Below are 25,478 nucleotides of genomic sequence, written 5' to 3' on the forward strand. Positions count from 1 at the left end.
ATTCCAATGCTCTCCTGGCCGGCTTCCCACCTTGCACCCTCCGTAAACTTGAGCTCATCCAAAACTTTGCTGTCTGTATCTGAACTTGCACTAAGTCCCGTTCACCCATCACCCCTGTGCTCGCTGACCTGCATTGGCTCCCGGTCTGGCAATGCCTCGGTTTTAAAAAAAATTTTCATCCTTGTTTTCAGATCCCACCATGGCCTCGCCCCTCCCTATCTCTGTAACCTCCTCCAGCCCTATAACCCTCCGAGATCTCTGCGCTCCTCCATTTCTGGCCTCTTCCACATCCCCGATTTTAATCACTGCACCATTAGTGGCCATGCCTTCAGCTGCCTAAGGTCCTAAGCTGTGGCATTCCTTCCCCAAACCTCTCCTCCTCTCTACCCTTCTTTCTCCTCCTCTCTACCCTTCTTTCTCCTCCTCCTTTTAAGATGCTCCTTAAAACCTACCTCTTTGACCAAGCTTTTGGTCACCTGTCCTAATATCTCCTTATGTGGCTCGGTGTGAAATTTTGTTTGATAATGCTCCTGTGAAGCACCTTGGGATGTTTCGCTATGTTAAAGGTGCTATATAAATGCAAGTTGTTGTTGTTGAAAACTCTCATTTCTGCTGTATTAATTTTTTTCTCTTCAGTGATTTTCTTTTTACTTTATCTAATTCTCACAGGATTTTCTGACCTGTCTTGTCTAAGCTAAGTATGCTAACACTGTACATTTAGAATGTCAAAACTGTCTAAACTTATTTAGCTTCCTTTGATAATTCTTGAGTTCTGCCAGATATAGAAGCTGAATTAACTTCCTATTTGGGCATCAACATTCTTGGTTTTCCATTTAGTGGAAGAATTCCTGCTCAGCTTTTTCGTGTTACGATTCCCTCCTGTGAATGAGACCTTAAACTCAGATAGCAAATTCCCTCCTCTTCTCTAACCTCTTAAAAGTTCTTTTGACTTCCAGCTTTATATATCATCCTATTAGGATGTTTACTTGGAGACATGCTCGTTTAGGCTCGTTAGAACAGCTATTTGTGCATCTAGTCTTAAGTTTGCTTTTGTATTTAATACAAAATCAGATATTGAATCCGAGTTTGATGCACTTAATTCATTTGTCCTCAGTTAATAAAGTAACCAGATTGGGCTTAATTGGAGCTTACTATTCTGACTCCAGCCAGATGTCCTGGCATTCACAGCTTTCACATTTTCACAAGTTCTGTTGGAGACCCTTAATCCTGAAGAGATTCCATTCTGGAGATGTGCCCATTAGGTTTCTATTCCAAAGCTAAAATCTGTCTTTAAAATTGCATTGTAAGAGAATTTGAGTTTCCAATAATTTATGAATGAGTAAGCAGTTTTCTATTAAATGGAATAGTAAATCACCATCCCCTTGTCCTCTAAGAGCTCAGTGTTTTTACTTCTCTGGTAGCAGTTATACCTCCTGAAGTGCCTTGGAATGTTTTGTTATGTTAACAGTGCAATATAAATGCAAGTTGTTGTTGCTGTATAAGTTACTAGACCTCACATGACAACTCTTTTTTTCTCACTCTATTTTCTCGTAAGGAGGCAGTCCCCAATGGAAAGAATTCCAAGGGTGTCTGCAAGGCTCAAGAGAGAATTTTAATTCATAGCACACTGTTCTCTTCTGTCCATAATTCCTGTCAAAATTTTGGTAAAAGCTTGTGGGCTTTGTTACTCTGTTACTTTTGCAGTTACTTTGAGAGTTATTAAAATGTTAATTTATTACTGGCCAATTTTAATTTCCATCTGATTAAAATTATTGAACCTTTTGCGTGGTTTGATCATTGAGAATGTATGAAAGCAAAAAAAGTGATTCAATGATTAAGTTAGCTCCTGTCAAAGAAAGTACTGTGATAGACCCTGTAGTTTATTTTATCATCTGATGAAGTGAATAATCCATAGCAAAGCTGAAAAAAAACATAACAATTTGTGTGACACTCCAAACACAATCTGGCAGAAAGTCCAGGACACAAATATAACTGTATAGTGTGCTATTGTATCTTGCCTGGTTGCTTTCCACACAACAGTTGCATGGTCCCCAAGAGCACAGGGGCTATCATGTTCTACAGAGAATTTCATCATGTATGCATACACTTAATCTTCAATCCCTTTCATAATGAGATCTATATCCACTTTTTTTAAAGAAGCTAACTGACAATCGTGAACTAACTTTGTTGGGAATTTTTTCCACAGATCTACTGAGAAGCTCGGTATAAACCCTTGTTCAAAAAAGGATGTAAGGATAAACCCAGCAACTACAGGCCAGTCAGTTTAACCTTGGTGGTGGGGAAGCTTTTAGAAACGATAATCCGGGACAAAATTAATCGTCACTTGGACGAGTGTGGATTAATTAAGGAAAGCCAGCACTGATTTGTTAAAGGCAAATCGTGTTTAACTAACTTGATCGAGTGTTTTGATGTAACAGAGGGGATTGATGAGGGCAGTGTGGTTGATGTGGTGTATATAGACTTTCAAAAGGCATTTGATAAAGTGCCGCATAATAGGCTTGTGAGCAAAGTTGAAGCCCATGGAATAAAAGGGGCAGTGGCAGCATGGATACGAAATTGGCAAAGAGACAGGAAACAGAGTGTGGTGATGAATGGTTGGTTGTTTTTTGGACTGGAGATAGGTATACAATGGTGTTCCCCAGGGATTGATACTAGGACTGCTGCTTTTTTTTTATGTGTATATATTCATGACTTGGACTTGGGTGTACAGGGCACAATTTCAAAATTTGGAAGTGTAGTAAACAGTGAGGAGAATAGTAGTAGACTTCAAGAGGACATAGACAGACTGGTGGAATGGACGGACAAATGGCGGATGAAATTTAACGCAGAGAAGTGCAAAGCAATAGATTTTGGCAGGAAGAATGAAGAGAGGCAATATAAACTTGCCTAAAATTGCACTAGGTGCAATTCTATAGGGGGTGCAGGAACAGAGATCTGGGGGTGTATGTGCACAAATTGTTGAAGGTGGCAGGACAGGTTGAGAAAGCGATTTTAAAAAAACATATATGGGAAACCTAGGCTTTAGAAATAGAGGCATGGGGCCGATTTTCGGATGGCCGAGCGGGTGCGTTGGGGGCAGGGGGGCTCCGAAAATGGCGGAATCCTGGAGTGGGCTTGGAGCCCAGCTCCAACCCGCTCACTTCCAGGTTCCCCAATGACTCGTTCGGGTGCCCGCGCAGCTCCCGCATGCGTGACTCCCACCGCCAATTAAAGCCGGCGGGATGATAATTTAGATAATTATTTAGGTAGTTGAGGTACTTGACAGACCTCATTGACTGGAGATTTTGGCAGGGGTGCAATTTTGAAGGATCCTTAGCGTGTTTCCCGTGCTGTGGGAAACACTCCCTGTTGGAGCAGATGTGTTTCAGCCAGCAGCCAGTGGGAGATGCAAAGGATTTTTTGACAGTTGTGGGGGGGAATACCTCATTTATTGCAGCAGGGCACTCTGTTACTTCAGACAAAGTTTTGGGTGCAACACCTTTGCCTTTCCACTCCAAAATTATTAATTGATACCCTAAACTCTGCTGTGCAAACACATTTAACTACTTTGCGGACCCCCTCAAACTCTCACTGTCAGGATTGGGGGGGTGTCATAGCTGCATTCATCACTTCATTCGAGGACGAGCAACATCACCAGCCTCGCTAGGCACGCCATCCATCTCTGCCATATGGAGTTCTACAACACAGTGCTGCGCCACAGGCACCTGCACAAAATAGTCGTGCAGCTACACATACACCCACTGTAGGGTGACCCAATGGGTGGCATCAAGTGTGGGTGTTCATGGTGAACCTCATGAAAGGGACTTATTGCACAAGCCAGTCAAGAATGGACAAGAGGTGACAGTAGTGGTGACAATATAATACTAAATGTGAGTTGAACAAACATCAAATATAAATAAAAAAACATGACCAAACCACACCCTTGTGCATCCCCTTTGTGCTTACAAAACCTTTGCCTTACGCTTCCTACTACTCCTACGTGGTGTTCCCCCTGTGGCTGCAGCAGAGGTAATGGCAGGTTGCTCTTGTTCACGCCCTGACCGATTAGATGCTTTGGGCCTCCGCCCTCTGGGTTTCGGTGCCCGTGAGGGCCCCTCCAAAGACTGCTCCACCTGTGCAGGGGCAGACTCGACCATCTGGAAAGGAGGCAGCATTGCGGGTACTGGTTGAGAGGGTGGCAACGGGTGAGACGTGGAAGGGCTCTGAGTGGCGTCCCCACTTCCATGTCCCCTTTCACCATCATCCCTCTCCTGGGCCGGGCCCACATCACTCCTACCACCCTGCTGGATGACAGTTTGGAGGACATGTGTGAAGCCTTGTAAGGCCAGTGCTAGTGTATCTGCCCGCCTGTTTAAGGTGGCAGAAAGTTGCTCACCGATTCCGAAGGGCCGTTGTCAGGGCCTCAGTGGACTCATTGGTGAGCCGTGCTTGAAACTCGATGGAGGCTAGCCTTCCCACCATCACAGACATTCCCGCACTTACCCGCGACACGATCTCAGAGATGCCCTCATGTCCTTGTGACAGTATCTCGGAGCTCCCCTCCTGTACCTGTGCCACTATTCCATTCATGCAGGAGTTGGACTCCTCCATCCTCTGCGCAACTGTGGAGTGCCAGTGCCTCGCGAATGTGCTGCTGCCCCTCAATCATTCTTTTAAAGCATGGCCCCCAGGGTTCAGCATCTGTTTCCAGCTGAGCAGAACCGGGAGAAGAATGCTCCCACCAAGGCGGACTCTCCACAGCTGCCCCTGCCACCAGTGTCTGCTCGTGCTCACGTGTGTGGTGACTCACCATGTGCAACCCCAACTAAGTGAGGACGGGGACCTACCGAGGTGTATGTATCTGCGCTGGTGGATGGCTCGCTCAGATGTGACGGTGCCCCCTCAGAGGCCGGCAGGTCCTCTGAGGAATCGCCCTCCACCATCCCAGCAGTCGCTGAAGGCCCTGTAAGAGAACAGAAGGCAATATTAAGCACGATGACAGATGTTGAGGTGCTGAAGATGGCAAGGCATGTTAACATCATTTGCTATTGTGAGTGCTGAATGTTAAAGTTCTGTCACCAGCCGTTTGTCGGATGGCAGTCTAGGCATCCCCCACAGACAGGCACTCGAGGGTGTGGCTCAATTCAAGAGCCTCCTGCTCCGCGTCCGTGTGGGCAACCTGATATTGTGGGCCCCTCCGGTCTTCGCCCTCTCCCGTGCATTCTGGGCTCTCTTCTCCTGTAAGGGGAGAAAGTAGAGAGGCGTGAGTGAGGGATGCTGACATGGCCAAACGCTGAATGCATTGGTTTGGGTGAGGCTGACTGTGAAAGAGATGCATCAGAGGGTGAGTATGAGACAGAGCCATGACATCGTATGAGGATCAGGTTGAGTGGTAGTGGTGGGATGTGTACTGGGGAGTTGAGTAAGTGCAGGTAAGTTGAGGATGAGTTTTGAGTGGGTGTGAGGAATGATGTGATAGAGTAATGTTGGCAGTGCAGAAGGAGTTGTGGGGTGTGGGTGGTGATGTGGAAGACTGAATGTAGGAGAATGAGTAAGTGTACTCACTTTGGCTGACCTAGTTCAGTCATTGAAGCGCTTCCTGCATTGTATCCAGGTGTGGGAGACGTTGCTGCTGCTGCTGACCTCCTCTTCCACCTGAGCCAGGCCTTCTTGGTGGCAGAGATAGGGCACTTTCACCCGTCCGCCGGATAGAAGATCTCCCTCCTCCTCCTCACCCCATCCAGTAAGACCTGAAGTGAGGCATCATTAAACCTGGGGCCAGCCTTTCCCCTGGGCTGCTCCATGGTGCTCTCTGGTTCTTTGCTGCAGGATCAGACATTGGCGGAGTGCCCCTTTAAATAGGGCTCCTCCAGCTGACAGCCTGTGATGCGGGTGTGCAGTCCGCCCACTGCGCAGGTTTCTGACGGGAAACCTGGAAGCCACATTAAGTGGCTTCAATTTACCTGTGATCACGTGGGGAACGGACCGATTTTACTCGGCGGGCTAGCCACCCGTCCAGTCGCCTCCCCCCCCCACTGCCAACCCGCCTCCCTGGTAATATCGGGGCCATAGAGTACAAAAGCAAGGAAGTTATGATGAACCTTTAAAAAAGCACTGGTTCGGCCACAACTGGAGTATTGTGCCCAATTCTGAGCACTGCACTTTTGGAAGGATGTGAAGGCCTTCAAGAGTGTGCAGAAAATATTTACTCGAATGGTTCCGGGGATGAGGGACTTCAGTTACATGGATAGACTGGAGAAGCTGGGATTTTTCTTCTTAGAACAGAGAAGATTAAGAGGAGATTTGATAGAAGTGTTCAAAGTCATGAAGGGTTTAGGTAACGTAAATAAAGAGAAACTGTTCCCATTGGCGGAAGTGTCGAGAACCAGACGATACAGATTTAAGGTAATTGGCAAAAGAGCCAAAGGTGACATGAGGAAAAGAATTTTTACGCAGTGTGTAGTTATGCTCTGGAATGCGCTGCTTGAAAGGGTGGTGGAAGCAGTTTCAATCGTGGCTTTCAAAAAGGAATTGGATAAATACTTGAAGAGAAAATATTTGCAGGGCTACGGGGAAAGAGCGGGGGACTGGGACTAACTGGATTGCTCTTAATAAAAAAGGTGGCATGGTTTGAATGGCCACCTCCTCTGCTTTAACCATTCTATGATTCAATGAAAAGATTTGAGATCTCATCATGCCTGAGCTTTACTAATTTTATATTCATCTCATGGTCAGAGTTTAATTTGAAGAACCTGATTATATTTGTATTACCCTTGTCTTTCACTACTTGTACTTAGTGCTGCTCTGACATAAGTGCGTGATAGACTAGTGTAACAGTCCTGAAAGACAGCTGTGGATAGATAGCATAGGGAAGAGGAGGGGAAGTCAGATATATAAGGCAAAATCCAGAAGCTCTGGTTTACTCCCAGTATAAAGTGGGTTCAAACGGCTCAAACTCATTTCACTGTTAGTCAGTGGAAAGAGGAAACTTTCACCCCATCACTTTGGGATGTATTTGACGCAGATCCCAGAGGGGAAAGGGCAGTGGTCCGTCCAATATATAAGTACATTATCCACAAGTTCTGGCTGGAGTATTCTTTAAATGGTGCTGATTATACATATCTGAGGTAATTTCCTTGGAGAATCTTCCGCTTGGCTGCCGAAACCTCAGTGGAAGAAAGGCAGAAACCCCGTTTCTGTGTCTGTCCAGGCTTTTTCTTGTTTCCCCTTGGTTAAGTACTTTGGTTGAGTCTTTTTGTTTTTCTTCTTTATATTGCATTCATTCTTTGTACATTACATTCACAGCATACAGTGTACATGGTATTGTGCACAAGGTATTTGTGCTAAAGAGTTTCTAACTTTTTTTTTGTTTTTTTTTTCCAACAATCATATTGCACCAAATATTTCTTCCGAATTTACTCTTATCCTCAATCACATTTCACCACAACAAAGTTCTACATAATCAAATGTCAGCAAACAAAAATTTTCTGAGATATCTCATGACAGTCACGCACCCACTCACTATAAAAATAACCATTCCCTTCACTTCCAAAGGAATACAACCTGCTGTGTTCTGAACATCCTGAACTCCACGCACAGCCCTTCTCCCTCGTACTTCACAGTCTCCACCTGGCCAGCTGACGCTTCCACATTTGGAGTCTGGTATAAGTAAACATAATGTAAATATGCAAGAGCCTGTCACAAAGTGCTTCACAGCAAGCAGCAGCCAATTTGCACAAATCAAAGCACACAAACAGTAAGAGATAAGTGACCACTTAATCTGCTTTTGATGTTACTTTGAGGGAAGAATGTTGGCCAGGACACTGGGAAAATTCCCAGCTCTTCTTCAAATAGTACTTTAAGATCTTTTATGTCCACCTGAACAGGCAGTAAGGCCTTAGTTTAACATCTCATTGGAAAGACAACAGCAATAGTTACTGTTGGGCCTTCATGAATCTATGTTACAAGATTGTGTATTATTTAACATTTTAATATATTTATCAATATATAGGGATTTGGGGGTTCAGGTTCACAAGATATTAAAAACAGCACTTAAAGTGGATTAAAAAAAGGTTAATGGAATACTGGATTTTATGGCAAGAGGTATAGAATATAAAAGTCGAGATGCAATGATTAATCTATATAAAACCATAGTTAGACCACATATGGAGTTCTGAGTGTAATTTTGCGCTCCACACCATAGGAAAGATGTAGAGGCAATAGAAGAGGTATAGTACAAATTCACTAGGATGCTACCTGATATGAGGAAACAAAAACACTAAAAGACTTGGAAAAACTAGGACTGTTTTAATTAGAACAGAGGAGATTACAGGGTGATTGGATAGAGCTGTTTAAAGTTATGAAGCAGTGGTACAGGGTAGATGGAAATGAGCTGTTTCCGATGATTGAGTGGTCAGGAATGAGGGGATATAGACATAAGATTCAATGTAAGAAATTTAGGACAGAGAGCAGGAGAAATGTTTTTACCCAGAGGACTGAGGCTATGGAATGCACTACTTGAGTTAGTAATTGAAGCATAGACCATGTCAACTTTTAAGGATAGTTAAATACAGGTTTGAAGGAAAGGGGGATAAAGGTAAATGGGAACGGGGCGGACACATGAGATTATGAATCATAGAAAGTTACAGCACAGAAGGAGCTGATTCAGCCCATCGGGTCCTTGTCGGCTGAAAAAGAGCTATCCAGCTAATCCCACTTTCCAGCACTTGGTCCGTAGCCCTGTAGGCTACGGCACTTTAAGTGCACATCCAAGTACCTTTTAAATGAGTTGAGGGTTTCTGCCTCTACCACCCTTTCAGGCAGTGAGTTCTGGGTGAAAAAATTTCTCCTCAGTACCCCCTAATCCTTCTACCAATTACTTTAAATCCATGCCCCCTGGTTACTGACTCCTCTGCTAAGGGAAATAGGTCCTCCCTATCCACTCTATCTGGTCCCGTCATAATTTTATATATCTCAATTAAATCTCCCTTCAGTCTCCTTTGTTCCAAAGAAAACAACCCCAGCCTATCCAATCTTTTCTCATAGCTAAAATTCTCCAGCCCTGACAACATCCTCGTAAATCTCCTCTGTACCCTATCTAGTGCAATCACATCTTTCCTGTGAAGTGGTGACCAGAACTGTACGCAGTACTCAAGCTGTGGCCTAACCAATGTTTTATACAGTTCTATCATAACCTCCCTGCTTGTATATTCTATGCCTTGGCTAATAAAGGAAAGTATCCCGTATGCCTTTTTAACTACCTTATCTACCTATCCTGCTACCTTCAGGGATCTGTGGACATGCACTCCAAGGTCCCTTTGTTCCTCTACACTTCAGTATCCTCCCATTTCTTGTGAATGTAAAATGAAGTAAAAACTTCAATACAGACTGGCTGGGCCAAACATCCTGGTTCTGAGTTGTAGTTTCTATGTATGTCTACTTAATATACTAAATCAATGTTGATGTCTGAGTGCTAATTTATTGATAAAACTACAAAAAGGCAGTTTCTGTACTAATGTTTGTCTCTGGTCTACATTTACAAAGGATTGTGGTAACCTATTAATTTGTGACAGTGCTATGATATGAAACGGGCATGTGAATATGATTATTAAAACTGTGTAGTGGAGTTTTAAGACATCAAAATGGAGGAATTGTTTTGTCTATGCTGTGGTTTAGTCATAAAAATCAGTGCAAAGTACTTCATTTAAAATTTTATGGTAGAAGTGCTTTGAAATAACGAAAAAAGTCTAAAATGCACATAATTCAGTGTCTATTTTTAAAGGTAAAATGTTTGTCCAGTACCAGCACTTCAAATAAATCTTAAAATGGGCAAGGAAATCTGACTGAAATGAAATTTATTTCCTATTGAAACAGTTCCAAAACTCCTTGATTTACGAATCTCCAAAATCCAGGTACTGCATTTCAGACAGTAGGAAGAGTGTAATTTATTGGGCTTTCCTTCTGAAACAAATTCAAATTAATGTAATGTTACAGGTTTGATTCAGTAGTTGCCCACAGACAAACCTCGTCTGCATTGTAAGTCGTAAAAATAAAATAATGATGTTGTACAGCTATAAATTCAGATCCATGTTGCACACCTGAATTCTTTAGACTGGATACACTAGGCTGCATGTAGTCTAGGACAGAGGATGTCCAGTTAACAGTCATTCAATTAGACTCAAAGAATTTTAAGTGAATCCCACTTCAGAGATATGCTGAACAGATATTAGGATATATTTACATTATGTATAGTTCCAAGACATGGTGACCCTGAATTTCCATGGGATTGTGACAGAAGGCCTGGGAAATATCCAGGAACCAGATATGCTGGGAAAAATCTTTGCCTGCCCCAGACAGGGTCACTCATGGCAGAGTGGCATGGCCAAGGGAAGGGACTTCCAGGCTGGGCACTTCCTCAGGAATGGCCTGGGAATCTGCTGACAGTGCAGTATGCTGGAGGCATCTCAGCCTGACCACTAGCGCAAGCAGGGCCCACCAGGAGGTCCAACTTAGTCCTTAAGCTTAGCTGGTAGCTTGTTTTGCTTCTAGTTGTATCCTTTGTTTGTTCTATCATGGTTTTGCACAAAATATCTCACTGCACCCACCTTACTGATTTTTTTTTACATTATTTAAAAAAAACATAAGGGACGATTTTAACCTTATCCGCCCGACAGAAACCGGGCGGGTAGACAGTTAAAATAAGCCGGTGACTTAACCGCCAATGTCCTTCCTGAATCTCACTGAGTTCCATTGCTCTTCTGAGGATGCATAAAAGCCAGCGGGGTCCTTCTTGAAATGTGCAGATCAGGGTCTTATGACGTCATTGGGCCTCAACTGCAATTTTAATCCTGGCCTGTGTGGAGAAGCTGCTGCGACTTTTCCACCAGGTCAAGGCAGTTAGAAGATGATCTGGAGCCAGAAAAGACCATTTAAGATATGTTTATTTTTAACTTTCCACGTGGGGCCAGAGGAGAGGAAAATTGCTGCAGAAGCTGTATATTGCCATGTGCCCAGTTACATAAACTTCAGTGTTGACTGGCAGCAACGGAAGCAAATAAAGTTTTGCCAAATTGGTGCCTCCCCAAGACACCATGAACTGTACACACACTAAAATTCACACGCTCCTCTGGCATAGCTAAATAGGAAATATTTTTTCAACATGCAAATAATATTGGACCCACACAAGAAAATACTGCAGCCTACTGTGTGGTACCCAGGGAGAAGAATGTTGTCACACTCTGAGGCAATTAAATGTGCCACAGCTCATTGAAGGATGAAAGGATGGAGTGCTGGCCCCTGAAAGATATGGAATATGGGCTACAACCATAGCTGATGACACCTCTATATAATCCCCATACCCCAGGAGAGTAGTAACAACTAGGTATGTAACAGAACCCTAATTGAGCAGACATTTGTGTCCCGGATATTTGGAACAGTCGAGGGAGGTTTACAGTATGCCCAAGGTACAGTATGCATGTTTTGGAAAGGGCAGAGGACTGAAAATGGACTTGGATAAACTGTGAGGACAACAGTATGCTACAGACCATCACTTCAGATAGGGAAACGGGTGCATGAGGAGCATGTTACATGTTTTATTCCAGTGAGCTTGGCAATTGAGCAATGTTACTTTATATTGGACAAATTTTAAAAAAACACAGGATGCTACTTGCTTTATCTTTACATTTTTTGTATAAAACTTCATATGTTCTGTGCAGCAAATCACCCCCATTGTTTTCACCTGGAAAATGTAAAGTTAATTTTTTGCCTAATATATAATCTTGGTTTAATTTTTTTAGTTAAAGAAATTGAACATGTTTCTGGGAAATAAAACAAAAAATGAACCAAATATGAAGAATATTACAGAATCACAAAATTTATTTTGTTTTATTAATATTCTTGAAACAAAATAAGGAACTACAATCTGGTTCCATTTTTGTTTTTTGAGTTACTAGAATCCTTCTTTAGAAAAGATAAGCCTGCATTCATTTACTCCAGGAAACCTTATTTCTTAATTTTTCCAGTTCTGCTGAGGGCTCATTCTGCGATTCTGAGCTCCCAGCGGGGAAGCTGTGCCCGAAGGAGGTGCAAATTAGAGATAGGGCTACAACATTGAAACTCTGACTCTCTCATCTGTGCTCACTGCAAGCTTGGCTCACCACTGGGAGGCGCAATCATGGAATTATTCCTGCTATTTCTAAAGTGTAAAGGATCCCAGCTGTCTGTGCTGTGGACAACTCCAGTGAGTGAAATCTTTGCAGAGGAACCAGATGCCGGTTAATTCCAAGTGAAAAATAAATAAATTATACACCTTACCCCCAGTGGCTAATTACTTAACTATGGTTCATGCATGTACAGTACCTAATTATTATGCACTCATTACCTGCCTCATTACTTGCATGGCTTGGCCTCTTACATTTCTTCTTCTTAAATACAGGGTTGCAGATCTCTCTTTTCCTGCTTACTACAGCTTCCTTCCTTAATCTGCAGGAGTTCCATGACCAATGGATGGTGCAGGATGCCCACTGTATCGTTCACCTAGATCCACATCTAATTATTATTATGCTGTCACGACTAGGGATTATTGGCTATTTGACCTAACAAAAATTTTTGGCGTAAGGTATACCATGCCTCTGATAGGAACTCAGGTTCAGGGATCTTAAGGGTTAATCCTCAAAGATTCAGTATCTTTGCTGTCACCTTGACAGAGGAAGACAGGCTGGTGCCACTGAGACAAAAAGGAGATTGGTACGTTAATGAGCTCATCCGAGAGTTAATGAACTAGCCATTGAAACTGTTAGCCATAACCACCTGGGAAAACAGATAATTAGTTATCTCATTTCAGACTTCCAGTAGACATTCAGACATGAGATAGTGGGAGAAACTGTGTTCTTGCATATAAAACATGGTGCATTGCGTACACAACATGGAGTCATTTGATAGGAATCCACCCATGGGAGGGTGGTAGCTAGTTAAATTGTCAGCTCTACTGGCTAAATTAGACAGTGAAGGAGCCTAGGGTCAAACTGACAAACTTTCTGTCCAGAGAGGCTGCAAAAAGAACTAAGACACATTGTAAGAGTCAGTTGTGAAGTCAGTTGCAAGAGGCAAACCGAGCCCGAGGCTGGAAATTAAGATAAGAGTTAGTCAGATTTCTGCCAGGGTTAACCAGAAACACAAAGGATAGTGAGTACTGAGCCCATTAATATGATAGCTTAGCATACTTTTGCATCTGTATTACAGTATAAAGTTTCTTTAACAAGGGTTCTCATTGTTACACTCCCAGGCCAAACTATCGTACGTCTAGATATTGAGTAGTGAAAGTGCACTCTTATTATTTTCACAATTATAATCAGTTTAGACCCCATCTTTTTTTTATGACTATATGAAAGCAAAGGACAGAGTACGGCCAGTTGGTCCACCAAATGGTGATCAAAGATGTTCCAAGAGACCATGGTGACTGGGCGATATATCCTCCTATACCAACCTACTTTCTATACGTCGTTATGTCAGCCACTCTTGGGAATTTGTGGGATTTCCCTTTAAAAGGGGCAGACATAGATTTTGTTACAGAAATACTCTCCAATAACTTGATGCAAGGGGGTAATTAACTAATTAGGGTACAATGCCTTTTTCTCCCGGTGATTATTTGTTACTTTCTGATTTGGTGTGGTCGGCTTTTTATCAGCGCATGTGTGAAACTACACCCCTTCAGTAGGTTGAGCTCATTGTCCTGCATATTTGGAATCCAAACAGGGTAAGTCAGTTATTGCATATTTTTGAAATATTAACATACTTTCCATAATAATTTCAATGAAGTAGGTACCAATTATAAGTATATACGAGTGGATCTCTTGGCTTTGCCCATGGAAAGTCAGGACAAAGCAGATTTCCCTCAGAGTGCATTAGTGATGCTATAGGTCGAGTTAAAGGCATCTGCTGCTTCTAGAGCTTATGAAATTCTACCTACTGGTAGAAATATGCAGCTACAGGTGTGACTGTTTGTCATAGAAGGGCGATTCCCAAATTAGGAGTGCGTGACATACATGGCAAATTTAATATATTATGTAGATGTACTTTAAAGTGCAGTGTTCACTTCAGAATGATATTGATGGACGTTGGGGAGCAGGTTACTCAAACATCCTATCACTGCAAGTAAAACACAGTATGAGGAGATCAAAAAAGGGGAGTATCTTAAAAGCAAAATTTTTAAAAAGCTACCGTACCTGCTGCCTCATTATGAGTGGCAGAGCTAAACTGAACAGCTGAATGTTTCTCCATCACCGATGCACTGTGGCTGCAGTGTGTACCATCCACAGGCTGCACTGCAGCAACTCGCCAAGGCTTCTTCGACAGTACCTCTCAAACCCGCGATCTCTACCACCTAGAAGGACAAGGGCAGCAGGCACATGGGAACAACACCACCTGCACGTTCCCCTCCAAGTCACACACCATCCCGACTTGGAAGTATATCGCTGTTCCTTCATCATCGCTGGGTCAAAATACTGGAACTCCCTCCCTAACAGCACTGTGGGAGAACCTTCACCACACGGACTGCAGTGGTTCAAGACAGCGGCTCACCACCACCTTCTCAAGAGCAACTAGGGATGGGCAATAAATGCTGGCCTTGCCAGCGACGCCCACATGCCATGAACGAATTTTTAAAAAATTTGGGCAGCAGCAGAAAATAACACCTGAACACTAAACTGGTGGTTTGGAAACATAGTTTGGATGATTGGCTACAACACTAACTGTTTATTCGGTAAACTGCTTGAGTTAGTCAACTCATCAATTGTGTTACAAAAGTGATATCAAACCTACTGTCAGTAAAAGGTTAATCTGGAGGTCACCAACCAGTAACAAAATTATGTCTTAATTAGCAGTCATACCACGCATGCCAGTTTTGCTAACTTTTGAGTGAATAGCTGAAAAGCAACAATGTGGCTCATGACAGTTTTTCCAATTTAGTCTGGCTTTTCCATGCAAGACCTCAAAGCTGTCTTCCTTCCCCTTCTCCCCCCCCCCCCCCTCCCCCCACCATACATAAATTGTTATGTTGTGTTGACTAAACTATTGAAGAATTTACAGTTGGGTGGGATGGTCGCACAGATTGATTATTGCAATCCCCATATGTTGAGTTTTTAATGTGAGCTGTGCCACAGTTGGAGGTTTGAACAGATACTGACCATCTTCAAACAAGAAACAAATTCTTATGCATCTCTTTAGTAACACTTTCAGAGCTGCACTGTCAGAGGCTTGGGAGTTGGTCAACTTTTCACCTTGGAATAGTGCGTGGGCTGGGAGAGACAAAAGAGGGAAAGTGAAAAACACCTTAAAAATAGGGAATCATTATTAAGTCATCTTTGTTATTGTCTGAGCAATTTGAGCATGATGGTCAACTGTGGTTACTGATGCCATATTGATGGTTAATTGTGACGTTTCCTTATATGGAGCATTCTAGTCAATGTTAGTTGTATTTAAATCAATAATTACTGGTTATGCTTATTGGGGAATGTCTGATATATGAGATGACTTTAGCAAGGTATCTCAGTTAACAAGGTTCGATTTGTAATTTTGCATGCCAAAGGTATAATTGGACAAATTTGTGCTTTTCACTATTTTGTAACTTTTTTTTCTCTAGCCCCAGAATGCTACCCAGGAGGATATCAAATTCTTCGGAGCTCTTACCGCAGCATTCACTTTGATTCTGTTGAGCTACAGCAATTTGCAATCCAAGACCTCATATGTGATCATTCCCTGGCTCCAGGATGGTACCGCTTCATGATCGGAGACAAGCCAGCAGAAATGCCAACCAAATGTATAGAAGTTAGTAATATGTGTAACGTTCATTCCAAACATAGCCCATGTAAAAGATAGGAACATATAAAAGTACAGCACCGGATAAATCTCTGCAATTCACCTGGCAATAACTGAAATAACATACAGGAATTTCGGATTTTCCCAACTGTTTGCTTTATGTTTAACAGTTTATATTTGGCCATACTTGCTGGGTGCAAAGCATCACCTGGGCGGAGCGCGGAGAGAAAAATTGAATGGGAAGGATCGCCTTCCCCATAAGAGAGCCTACCTGTTCTGTTTATTAAGTTAAATTGGGCAGGCTTTGTTTCGGGGGTCTGATTCTCCTGTCCGATTTTTCTCTCTGCGTTCTACCTAGACAATGCTTTACACCCAGGCGGTAAAGGTGAAAATCTACACTGATGTCTCATGTCATGATGTCTCTTGATTCTGTTATGTGGTCCATTTTCAATTCTCTTCCAACGGCCTTTCACCTATGGCCTCGATCAGCTGTGTGAGTTATCCTTTGCATCTACAATGAAAATTTTTCAATGATTTTTCTGTTGGGATTTGTAGCTTCAGTTTCTTAATCAAAATAAAAGCTTTTTTTGCCTCTTACAAGTTGTTCACTAGCTTTTAAATTTTAGTTAGTTTTATTTAGTTGCTTTGGAAGATGATCTTTAAGAGGTTTTCAACATCAATAAGTAACACATCAACTTAGTTTAATAAGTTAGGTAATCTGACAAAAATGAGAAGAAAATATTTTTCTCTTTAGTCAGTTAGGATATTTAAAAACCCTGCATCATTACAGAACTTGGAAGAGTTAGGTAGGATAGAGATTTCTGGTACAGTCAACCAGGACCAGATTAGTAACACTTGCTCTTTCCACTATTTCCAATTCAGTAAGTATAGTCAGGAAACAAGAGGATGACCTTTGATGTGGAGAAGGACCTTTTCTTGTCCTTTACTTTTTTTATGTTTCTATTGTCATCAGGATTTGGGGGGAAAAGTTACTCTCCAACTTTAGGTCAAGATAAAAAAAGAGAAATTGAAATCTGCCTCATTCCTTAGAGTGGGCAGTTTGGACTAAGCGTTGTGTGATTAACCCCCACCCCCACCCTCAAGGACTCTAAATACATTTTGACATGGTTACATTTTACATAATCTTTAGTAATGTATTACAATTATAATGCTGTAGAAACCATAGTTTGTGAAATATTACATGGACGATTACTACTGGGGCTAAAAGGGTTAAATTATGAGGACAGGTTGCATAGACTAGGTTTGTATTCCCTTGAATATAGAAGATTAAGGGGTGATCAAATTGAGGTGTTTAAGATGATCAAAGGAGTAGAGAGTGAGGAATTATTTCCTCTGGTGTGAGTCCAGAACAAGGGGGCAAACCTTAAAATTATAGCTGGGCTGTTCAGGGGCTGTCAGAAAGCACTTCTTCACTCAAAGGGTAGTGGAAATCTATAACTCTCTTCCCCCCCAAAAAGCTGAGGCTGGGGGTCAATTGAAAATTTCAAAACTGAGATTGATAGATTTTTGTTAGGCAAGGCTATTAAGGGATGTGGAACCAAGGTGGGTAGATGGAGTTAAGATATAGATTAGCCATGATCTAATTGAATGGCAAAACAGGCTTGAGGCGCTGAATGTCCTGCGTCTGTTCCTATGTTCCTTCCTATGTTCCTTCCTATGTACCAGACCCCCTTGTATTCATTTATACGAGTCTTAAATTTAATTCAACTGCCAGCATAATGAAATGAATTGAGCACAAGACTTGGAGTTATTTGCTATAAGAACTAAAGTTTTGAGCTTTGCAAATCTGTTTCTTAGAATCAATTGCGTTGAACTACAAGCGGTTCATATATTATAAATGAATTGAATGCATAACAATTATTTTTAAAACATTTTACAGAGCATATCCCTTCATAGTTATAACTTTAACCTTTCTTTATAATATTTCATATCTTTTCAGATGAATAAGTGTGGCACCCAAGCTCCAGTTTGGCTTTCTCTTAAAGACACCAACTCGTTGCCTCGTCCTGGTGAGGTAAAGAAACTAACAGCCTGCGCTACATGGCAATTCTTCTTGGGCAGCACCAAAGACTGCTGTTTATTTAGGATCCCTGTCTCTCTTAGGAACTGTGGAGCCTTCTTTGTTTATTATCTTCAACCTACTCAGGGATGCATGGGTTACTGTGCTGCTGAAGGTTAGCAGATAAATTATCTTTTTTTAACCCATTGAGTACTGAATATCCTTTGCCGCTTTTAAAATATGCATGTTTAAGGACCTCGTTACAAATTGGTAATACTGATGTTTATAAGGTACAATGAACTGAGTGGATAGAATCATAAAAACTTTATATAATTAACAAGTGTTCTGTAAGTAAACCAAAGGTTTTTATTCTAAAACATGTCTATTGTGATTGAAAGAGACAATCTTTCAGTCACAATAGAACACTGGAATCGATATTCCAACAAGAATATTCATCAAGGGCACCCTGCATATGCTAAATAACAATAATAATAATAATCAAGGGCACCAGCTGAATCCTTAACCCCTTCACCTTAACTCCTTGTCAGGGGTTTACCAGCCAGTTTATGCCTAGGAGTTATCAAAGCCTAAATTTGGCTCATCAAACTGTCTTACATCACCGGCATCTCCACATCATTACATCAACCAGTTCAGATTATATTAGCATTTACGCCGCCAACCTCCCATCTGCACAAGCTACTGTGTGAATGACACCAATTATCAAAGAAGAAGTCAGGCAACAAAGTCAAGAATTAACAATTGTTTATTAACCGTAGAATCACAGCTAGCAGCACTTAAACATTTCAGTATGCAGGTAATTAGTAGATAGGATTAATTGATGAAATAAGTAAGAGAGGTTACAAAGGCAGTTCAGTCATGTCACAGTAATTCAGCATTAGCTACTTGCTAATTATAATTTTACAGTTGAGATCAATGTCTGAGATTGATATAAATTGGTGAGATTAATTTAGCATTGGACTCCTTAGATAGCTGATAAATTGACAGCATTGGATAGCCAGTCTATTGAATAGATTGAAGTCTATATGCTTGTAGTTGGCAATGTTTTCAGAACATACACTATCTCTTTTTTTACGATCTGACTTGGATGAACTGGTTGCCTCGTCTTCCTCTGAGAGGATGATGTTAGTCTTCTGAGACAGCAGAGTGATGAACCCCTGTCTATAGATGTGCCGTCCATTCCTCCTGGATCCCCTCTCTTGGATAAATTCACCTTTCACGCTGGTAGCTGTATCTGGACTAACTGGCTAATCTCACCTCCCTTGATCTCAGGGAAACTTGTACATATAAGTGACACACTTATATCTGCTGGTATATTTGGCTGGTGAGCTGGACAATCTTAACTTCTGTAACATTTCTCTCTGGCAATAGACTTTCTGATTTTACAGAGGCACCTTTCTACACATATTACTATAAAGACTGCTAAAATAACTAGAACTAAATTAAGATCTAAGGACTGAAAATTGATAACTGAAAACTTTAGTGTCCAAAATACCATCTTATATATCCTTAATTTCCAAAGAAACTACCTCTATTCTATTGACCAATCTGAGTGACGCATGTATTCGAAGAATTTAGTCCAATTGATGTCAATTACCTCACACAACCTTGCTGGTACCCCTGATGACCTTCAAATCAATGAAGCACTGGCATCTAGAAATGCCAGGTCACATGTTTTTTTTTGCTCCGTAGTTTCTCAGGTCTTTGCTCACAAAGGGTCTGTCATTGATCCAGATAAGTCAGGACATCTTTATGGCCCCCTTAATGATATGTCTCTGGGCCTGTGGTCTTGATGGCTTGTTTTCTATCACTGGTAAGGAATGTTCTGTTTATATGAGCCTTCATCGTTTGATCAGCATTAGCCCTTCCCATTCTTAGCATTCAGTTTGACCACTGAATCCATTTTGAGGACATATTTAAGGCAATTCCTAGGGCATTTCTCCTACACGTGGTTCATAGAATGCTTGTTTTGAGGTACTTTGACCGTGTGAAAATAATACTTCCTTCATTCGCCTCTATACACCATGATTTGGATTTAGTGTAGCTCACTGTAGAAATATCTCAAAGCATGTGCCTCTTTAAGAAGTTATACCATCACATGATCCTCTCCCCTCCTTTGCTCTGCAGAGTGCTCTCCGTTCAGTTCTTTTTCTCTTGTTATTGACATCATTGTCATTATTTCTGCTTTATTGAAAGGCAGAAAAACAGTTTCTGCAGAACTGTGTCTATTGTCAGCACTTATGTTGAGAATCAGTAAGTATTAATAAGAACTTAGCTGGTATTGCTCTAAAATAGTCTTCAAACTGTAAAATGTAGTATAAACCATGTCTTCACTCACACAACAAATGCATCCACACAAGCACAGAAATATATCTATTGATGCCCTCTGACTGTTGTGGTTTGACTTAATAACCAATACAATTTTTATAAGACCAGAAATTGTTTGAGATTACTGTACAAATGATGGATGTGAAAGTAATTTGGCAAAATAAATGGGTTGCCATCAAAATAGCAGCCAAAGTAATTTCATACCAACATGCTAATAGTTCATATCATACAGTGTGACTTGTAGGCTCAGAGGATTTACCAAAGTTGCAGCTGTAAAATAAGAATAATTAAACAAGAAGATGTTTCCTATGACTGGTGACTCTGATGACACTGAACTATGACTCTAGGATGAGGAACAGAAAAGAGAACCCCTCCTCTGGGAGGACACAGCCAACCTAACCACTGCCTCCAATCCGCACGTGCTATGAATTAAGGGCCAGTGAAGTCAATACTTTGGTATATCTCTGAATTACTGTACTTTTGGCCATTGTAAGTAGTCAGTAAATATGGGCACCTCCTGGTCACAATATTGTATAAATGATGCTAGTACTGTGCTAGCACCAACTGTATAATGGGAGCATTACACGTGCTCGCTCTTTCTTTTGAATGTTTTCCACCCTTAAATGGTGACAAGCCTCTGAACTGATTAGTCATTTACATCACCAATAGCTTGGGAAAGTGCAAAGCACTAAATGACTTGGTTAATTTTGTCTCTAAATCCCAGGTGAAAGGATGGGCTAATCCTTGAAAGAAGTGGAGCGAGAAATGTCAGTCTGATTGAACTGTTCTGTGCAGTCGTATCCTGTGGTTAATCATCCTTCAAGGGCTTCAACATTCAAGTGGCCAAGTCTATCAAATTCTCGCTTCCTAAGAGTTGAAAAGTGGGAAAGTGTGATGACAAGCATGAAATCTCCTTTTTACCAATTATAGATGCTCTCAATGCCATCCTGTCAGTGAGACAATACAAAGGAAATCTCAGCAGAACTAAGCCAGTGGGATGGGCAAACTCTATGATGGCACAGTTCACTAAAACTCACCAGGATGATATAGGAGATGCAAAGCTATAATTTATGAGGAGAGACTTGAGATACTGCGGCTATTCCCACTGGGGTAGAGCTAAAAGGAGATTTAGTAGAGGTTTTAAAAAAAAATTATGAATGTTTTTGATAAGGTGAATAGAGAAAGACTAGTTGGGTGTCAGTGACAAGGGGACAACAATTTAAAATGGTCTTTAAGAGAGTAAGGAGAAAGGTTAGAAGAAAGTTACTTATGCAGCAAATTACTAGAGATTGGAATGCCTCGCCACAGGGAATGGTTGAGATAAAGACCACTGTATCATTTAAGGCAAGATTAAATAAACATTTGAGGCAGAGGAAGATAAAGGCTATGGGGAGAGAGCAAGGCAGTAGAAGTAGTTTTGGATTGCTCCAACAAAAGAACTCCACAGACTCAGTGGTTACATAGTCTCTTTATGTGCTGTAAACTTCTATGGTTCTCTAGTTCAGTGTGGACTAACTGACTGATGAGCGAGACCACCAGGAGGACCATTCAATGCACAACCCTAAAGCTCAGGCTGAAAGGGCTGCTAGTAATATTGGAACTATCTCAGGACATGTAATTGATAGGGGATGGTTTCAGACTATAAAATGAATAGTTTTCAACCCAAAAGAATGTCTCCTGGATGTATTGCACCAGCTTGACCTTTAATTGCAGGAAACAAGCCATTTTGTTTTTCAACAACCGCCACTTTGTGACTTATTAGATGGTCATGTGCTACATAAACGTATTAGAATTGTGAGCTGAATGCCAATCCTTTGGTATCATCAGTCCAAACCTCCTGGAAGATCATTTCGCCTTTGGACGGAGAACAATACAGTATCAAAAGTTTTTTTCAGGTATATGTAACAACCATGAATGCTTGCCACACTGGCAAAAGGGATTCAGGACTGCAACATCCTTTGACTGATCCAAATTCAGCCCCACCTGGAGAAATAGTTCTTTGATAGAACTCTTTCACCTTCTGCTATATCATACAGTCAGACTGACTTTCCCTTCTTTTAAAAATATTACTTTGAATGAATTTTACATGGTGATGAATGAAGAAAAAAATGCTCACCAAAAGTGTAGTCTCATTCTTCAAACCACTTCTGTTGTTTAGAAAATAAAATTATTCAGAATGCCATTTACCTCATTTAATACTGCCCATCCTAAATGCTTCACTTTTTTTCCCATTGTGAATAGCTATTGCAGAAGCAAAATCACAGTCCTGTGCTCCAGGGGAAGTAGAAATAGATGGAACCTGTCAAGGTAATGAAGGCTTTATAAATTTATTAACAGAATTTCTGGACTAAATGATAATCTTTTCTTTTATGTTAGTACTAACCTGAAAACTCAAAACTGTGATTGTACATGTAATGAATACTACTGGATCTCTCATGGCTTTGCTTTTGGTAAGTGGATGATACTCTGTGTTAGAAAGATAGAAGCATCACACCATGTGATGCACCTTTTATTATTCTGCTACCAAGGTCAAGTATCTCTTTTAAGCCACAAAGTCTAATTGCTGTCATGTATACACAGCATGAGGCTATTCACAGTTTAATTGCTGTTTGGTAGAAGAAGTTTGCAGATTGTAAATTTCAGGCTCCAAGTCAGAAGAACCCAGGATGAAATGCCTGGATTTTTTGTTCCTTTGTTAAAATTATTTTGCATCTGCAACAGAATCCAACACTTTGAAGTGTGATATCTGGAGTGTAATGGATGCATGCTAGACTCTGGGTAGCCAGAAGTCCTTGGACCTGCACTGGCAAGGTGATTGTGGGGTAGTGGGAATCCTGCTGCACCCATGACGTCCACTCCTGGATAGATAGGTTTTATCCTTTCTCCTATAAGAAAGTAATCTGCAAATGGTGGCAACAAAGTATGTGTCATGTTAAATTCGGGATATTTTTGAACTGTGCATTTTTTTTTAAAGTTTATCACTTAGGAGTAGAACATTATGTGATGCATTTTAATATATTTAAAAGTATTAACTTCAAAAGCCACTAAGCATACTACTGTACATTGTTACTATTACACTAGTCAATTTCCCATTGCATTACGCACGGGGAGTCAAGACCAGGGGTCCATTTTCATGTCAAGCAGGGTTAGAGGGTGGAGAGATGATTAAACCAAGGCAGGGGACGAAGGAAAGGGAGAGAGGGGAGGGGCGGAGAGAGAGAGAGAGAGGGAGATGAGGGGTAGGGGGAGGGAAGGAAGAAGGGGCAAGTGGGAGTTTACTTCAGCAGGGGGTCTGAGTATGAATTTTGCTTCAGCGGAGAGGGGGCTAATTTTGCTTTGGCAGGTGTTGGCGGGATGCAATTTTTTTGTCTTAGCTGGGGTGGGGGGATCAGAGTGTGAATTTGCACAGCTGGAGTTCTCACTACTGAGAAACAGAATTTAAAATACACATTCATTCTGGGCGGAACTTTCAGGGGCCTTGCACACAGCAGGCAACTTATCAGAAAATCACAGGTGCATTGGCCCTTGACTTTCTGTCCATTAATGTCAATGGATGGAAAACTGCAAGCATAACATCCCAGATTTTCCACTAATTTGCCTACTGCATGCACGATCCTGCCAGTGTTGCTAGGCCTTGGAAAGTTTCACTATATACTTAAAAGGAAGGTGTTTATCATCACATAATTTTTTTAAAGTGAAAATTCAGAATTGCTGTTAATTACCAAATCCGTCAGAAGATTAAATAGGTCAGATAGATTCCAAGATAAGGTTGATTATTCATGGCCTGTGGGAAGATCAGGCCTGATCAACCTTTTCTCTTTCTTATTTGATTGTGACTTGCCCAGTTTCAAAAAAAAGAAGCACTGACTTTGTCAGCAATGGCCCATGTCAACAAATATTTTCATTCAAAAAATTAACATTTTATTCAAAGAAAATCAAAATGAAATTAAAAGAAATACTGAAAATTCATTTATGAGGAAAACAAATGCTTTCACCAACTTTCCAGCACTTTAGACATTTTCCATTCTTATTTTGTTAGCTCAGCCTGAGATTTGGCTCATTTACCAACCTAGTATAGAGTGGGATTACAGAGGCATGGTGACCTGTAAAATGTGTTCACTTATTTCTTCTCTTGATAACATTACATTACCAGCAGTGAGTAAGCAGGTGACAGAGATACTTATCACTATAGATTTAGTTCCTTAAGCATAAGGTTGAATCACTCCGTGCACCTGGCTGGTTACATACAATCCAGGTGTTTCATGCACTCGTTCCTTCCATTTCCTGTGCCTGGAGCATTGTACTTGCTTTGAAATTAAAGGGTGGCAATTTTGAACAGGGCATTTATCTTGAGACAGCCACAATTGCAAGGGCTCATTTATATTGAAGTTTCAGTTTGGAATGAGCTTTACTAACGAAGTCCAGAAATAAAAGAAAATTGAGTTAACAACAGAACAAACCAATTAGGGGTAGCAAAGCAAAGAGTCTTTTATTCAGATGTGTTGTAATGCTTGCTGGACTGCTTCCAAGCAGGTTAGAAACAAAACAATGTTCCATTAGTTGGGTGTGAGCTGGAACTGTGTTGAATACTTTAATGTCTGACAGTACAATAGCAGCAAAGTATTTAGTGGTGAAAAACATTGAATTATTTTCTGCTTCTATGATTTATTATTTTTGTTGAGAGGAATTGTAGTGAAGTAATAAGTTTGATAATTATGTAGACTAACCTCAAATAGACGGATATAGTCTGTAGTTGGTTTCCTAGGTCAGGAGGAATTGCAGTGATGAGCAGCATGTTGTGTCTGATCTAAACTCCAGAAATATTCTTGTGCATAGAATGATTAGAATATTTTAAAACTTGAATTGAACATATATCTCTGAATAGACCAGTCTTACAGTGGGTTCTCCTACCGTTGTCTGGGGAATAGTTTTGAAATCCCAACACAGAATCAAGCAGGTGTCATGCTTAGCCCGTGACTGAGTGAACACGGTACCAGGCCTTTAATTTTGTATCAGGAGACCAGGAAGACAACAACAACAACAACTTGCATTTATATTGCACTTTTAACGTAGTAAAACGTCCCTCAGCGCTTCACAGGAGCATTTTCAAACAAAATTTGACACCGAGCCACATAAGGAGATATTAGAATAGGTGACGAAAAGCTTGGTCAAAGAGGTAGGTTTTAAGGAGCATCATAAAGAAGAACAGAGAGGCGGAGAGGTTTCAGGAGGGGATTCCAGAGCTTAGGGCCGAGGCAGCTAAAGGCACGGTGCCAATGGTGGAGCGATTAAAATCGAC

General features: G+C 41.2%; 1 protein-coding gene across 1 annotated transcript in view; it reads left to right on the forward strand.

Moving 5' to 3' along the window:
- si:ch211-246m6.5 (von Willebrand factor D and EGF domain-containing protein) overlaps positions 1–25,478 on the forward strand; it is a 222,272-nt gene that overhangs the window by 29,360 nt on the left and 167,434 nt on the right. Inside the window, exons 2-4 of the mRNA XM_067987197.1 lie at positions 15,638–15,822; positions 17,774–18,008; positions 22,421–22,486. Of these exons, the coding sequence (XP_067843298.1) occupies positions 15,638–15,822; positions 17,774–18,008; positions 22,421–22,486 (486 nt within the window). The remainder of the gene's footprint in view (positions 1–15,637; positions 15,823–17,773; positions 18,009–22,420; positions 22,487–25,478) is intronic.

The sequence above is a fragment of the Heptranchias perlo genome, chromosome 7 (assembly GCF_035084215.1).
Source record: "Heptranchias perlo isolate sHepPer1 chromosome 7, sHepPer1.hap1, whole genome shotgun sequence".
Taxonomy (NCBI): Eukaryota; Metazoa; Chordata; class Chondrichthyes; order Hexanchiformes; family Hexanchidae; genus Heptranchias; species Heptranchias perlo.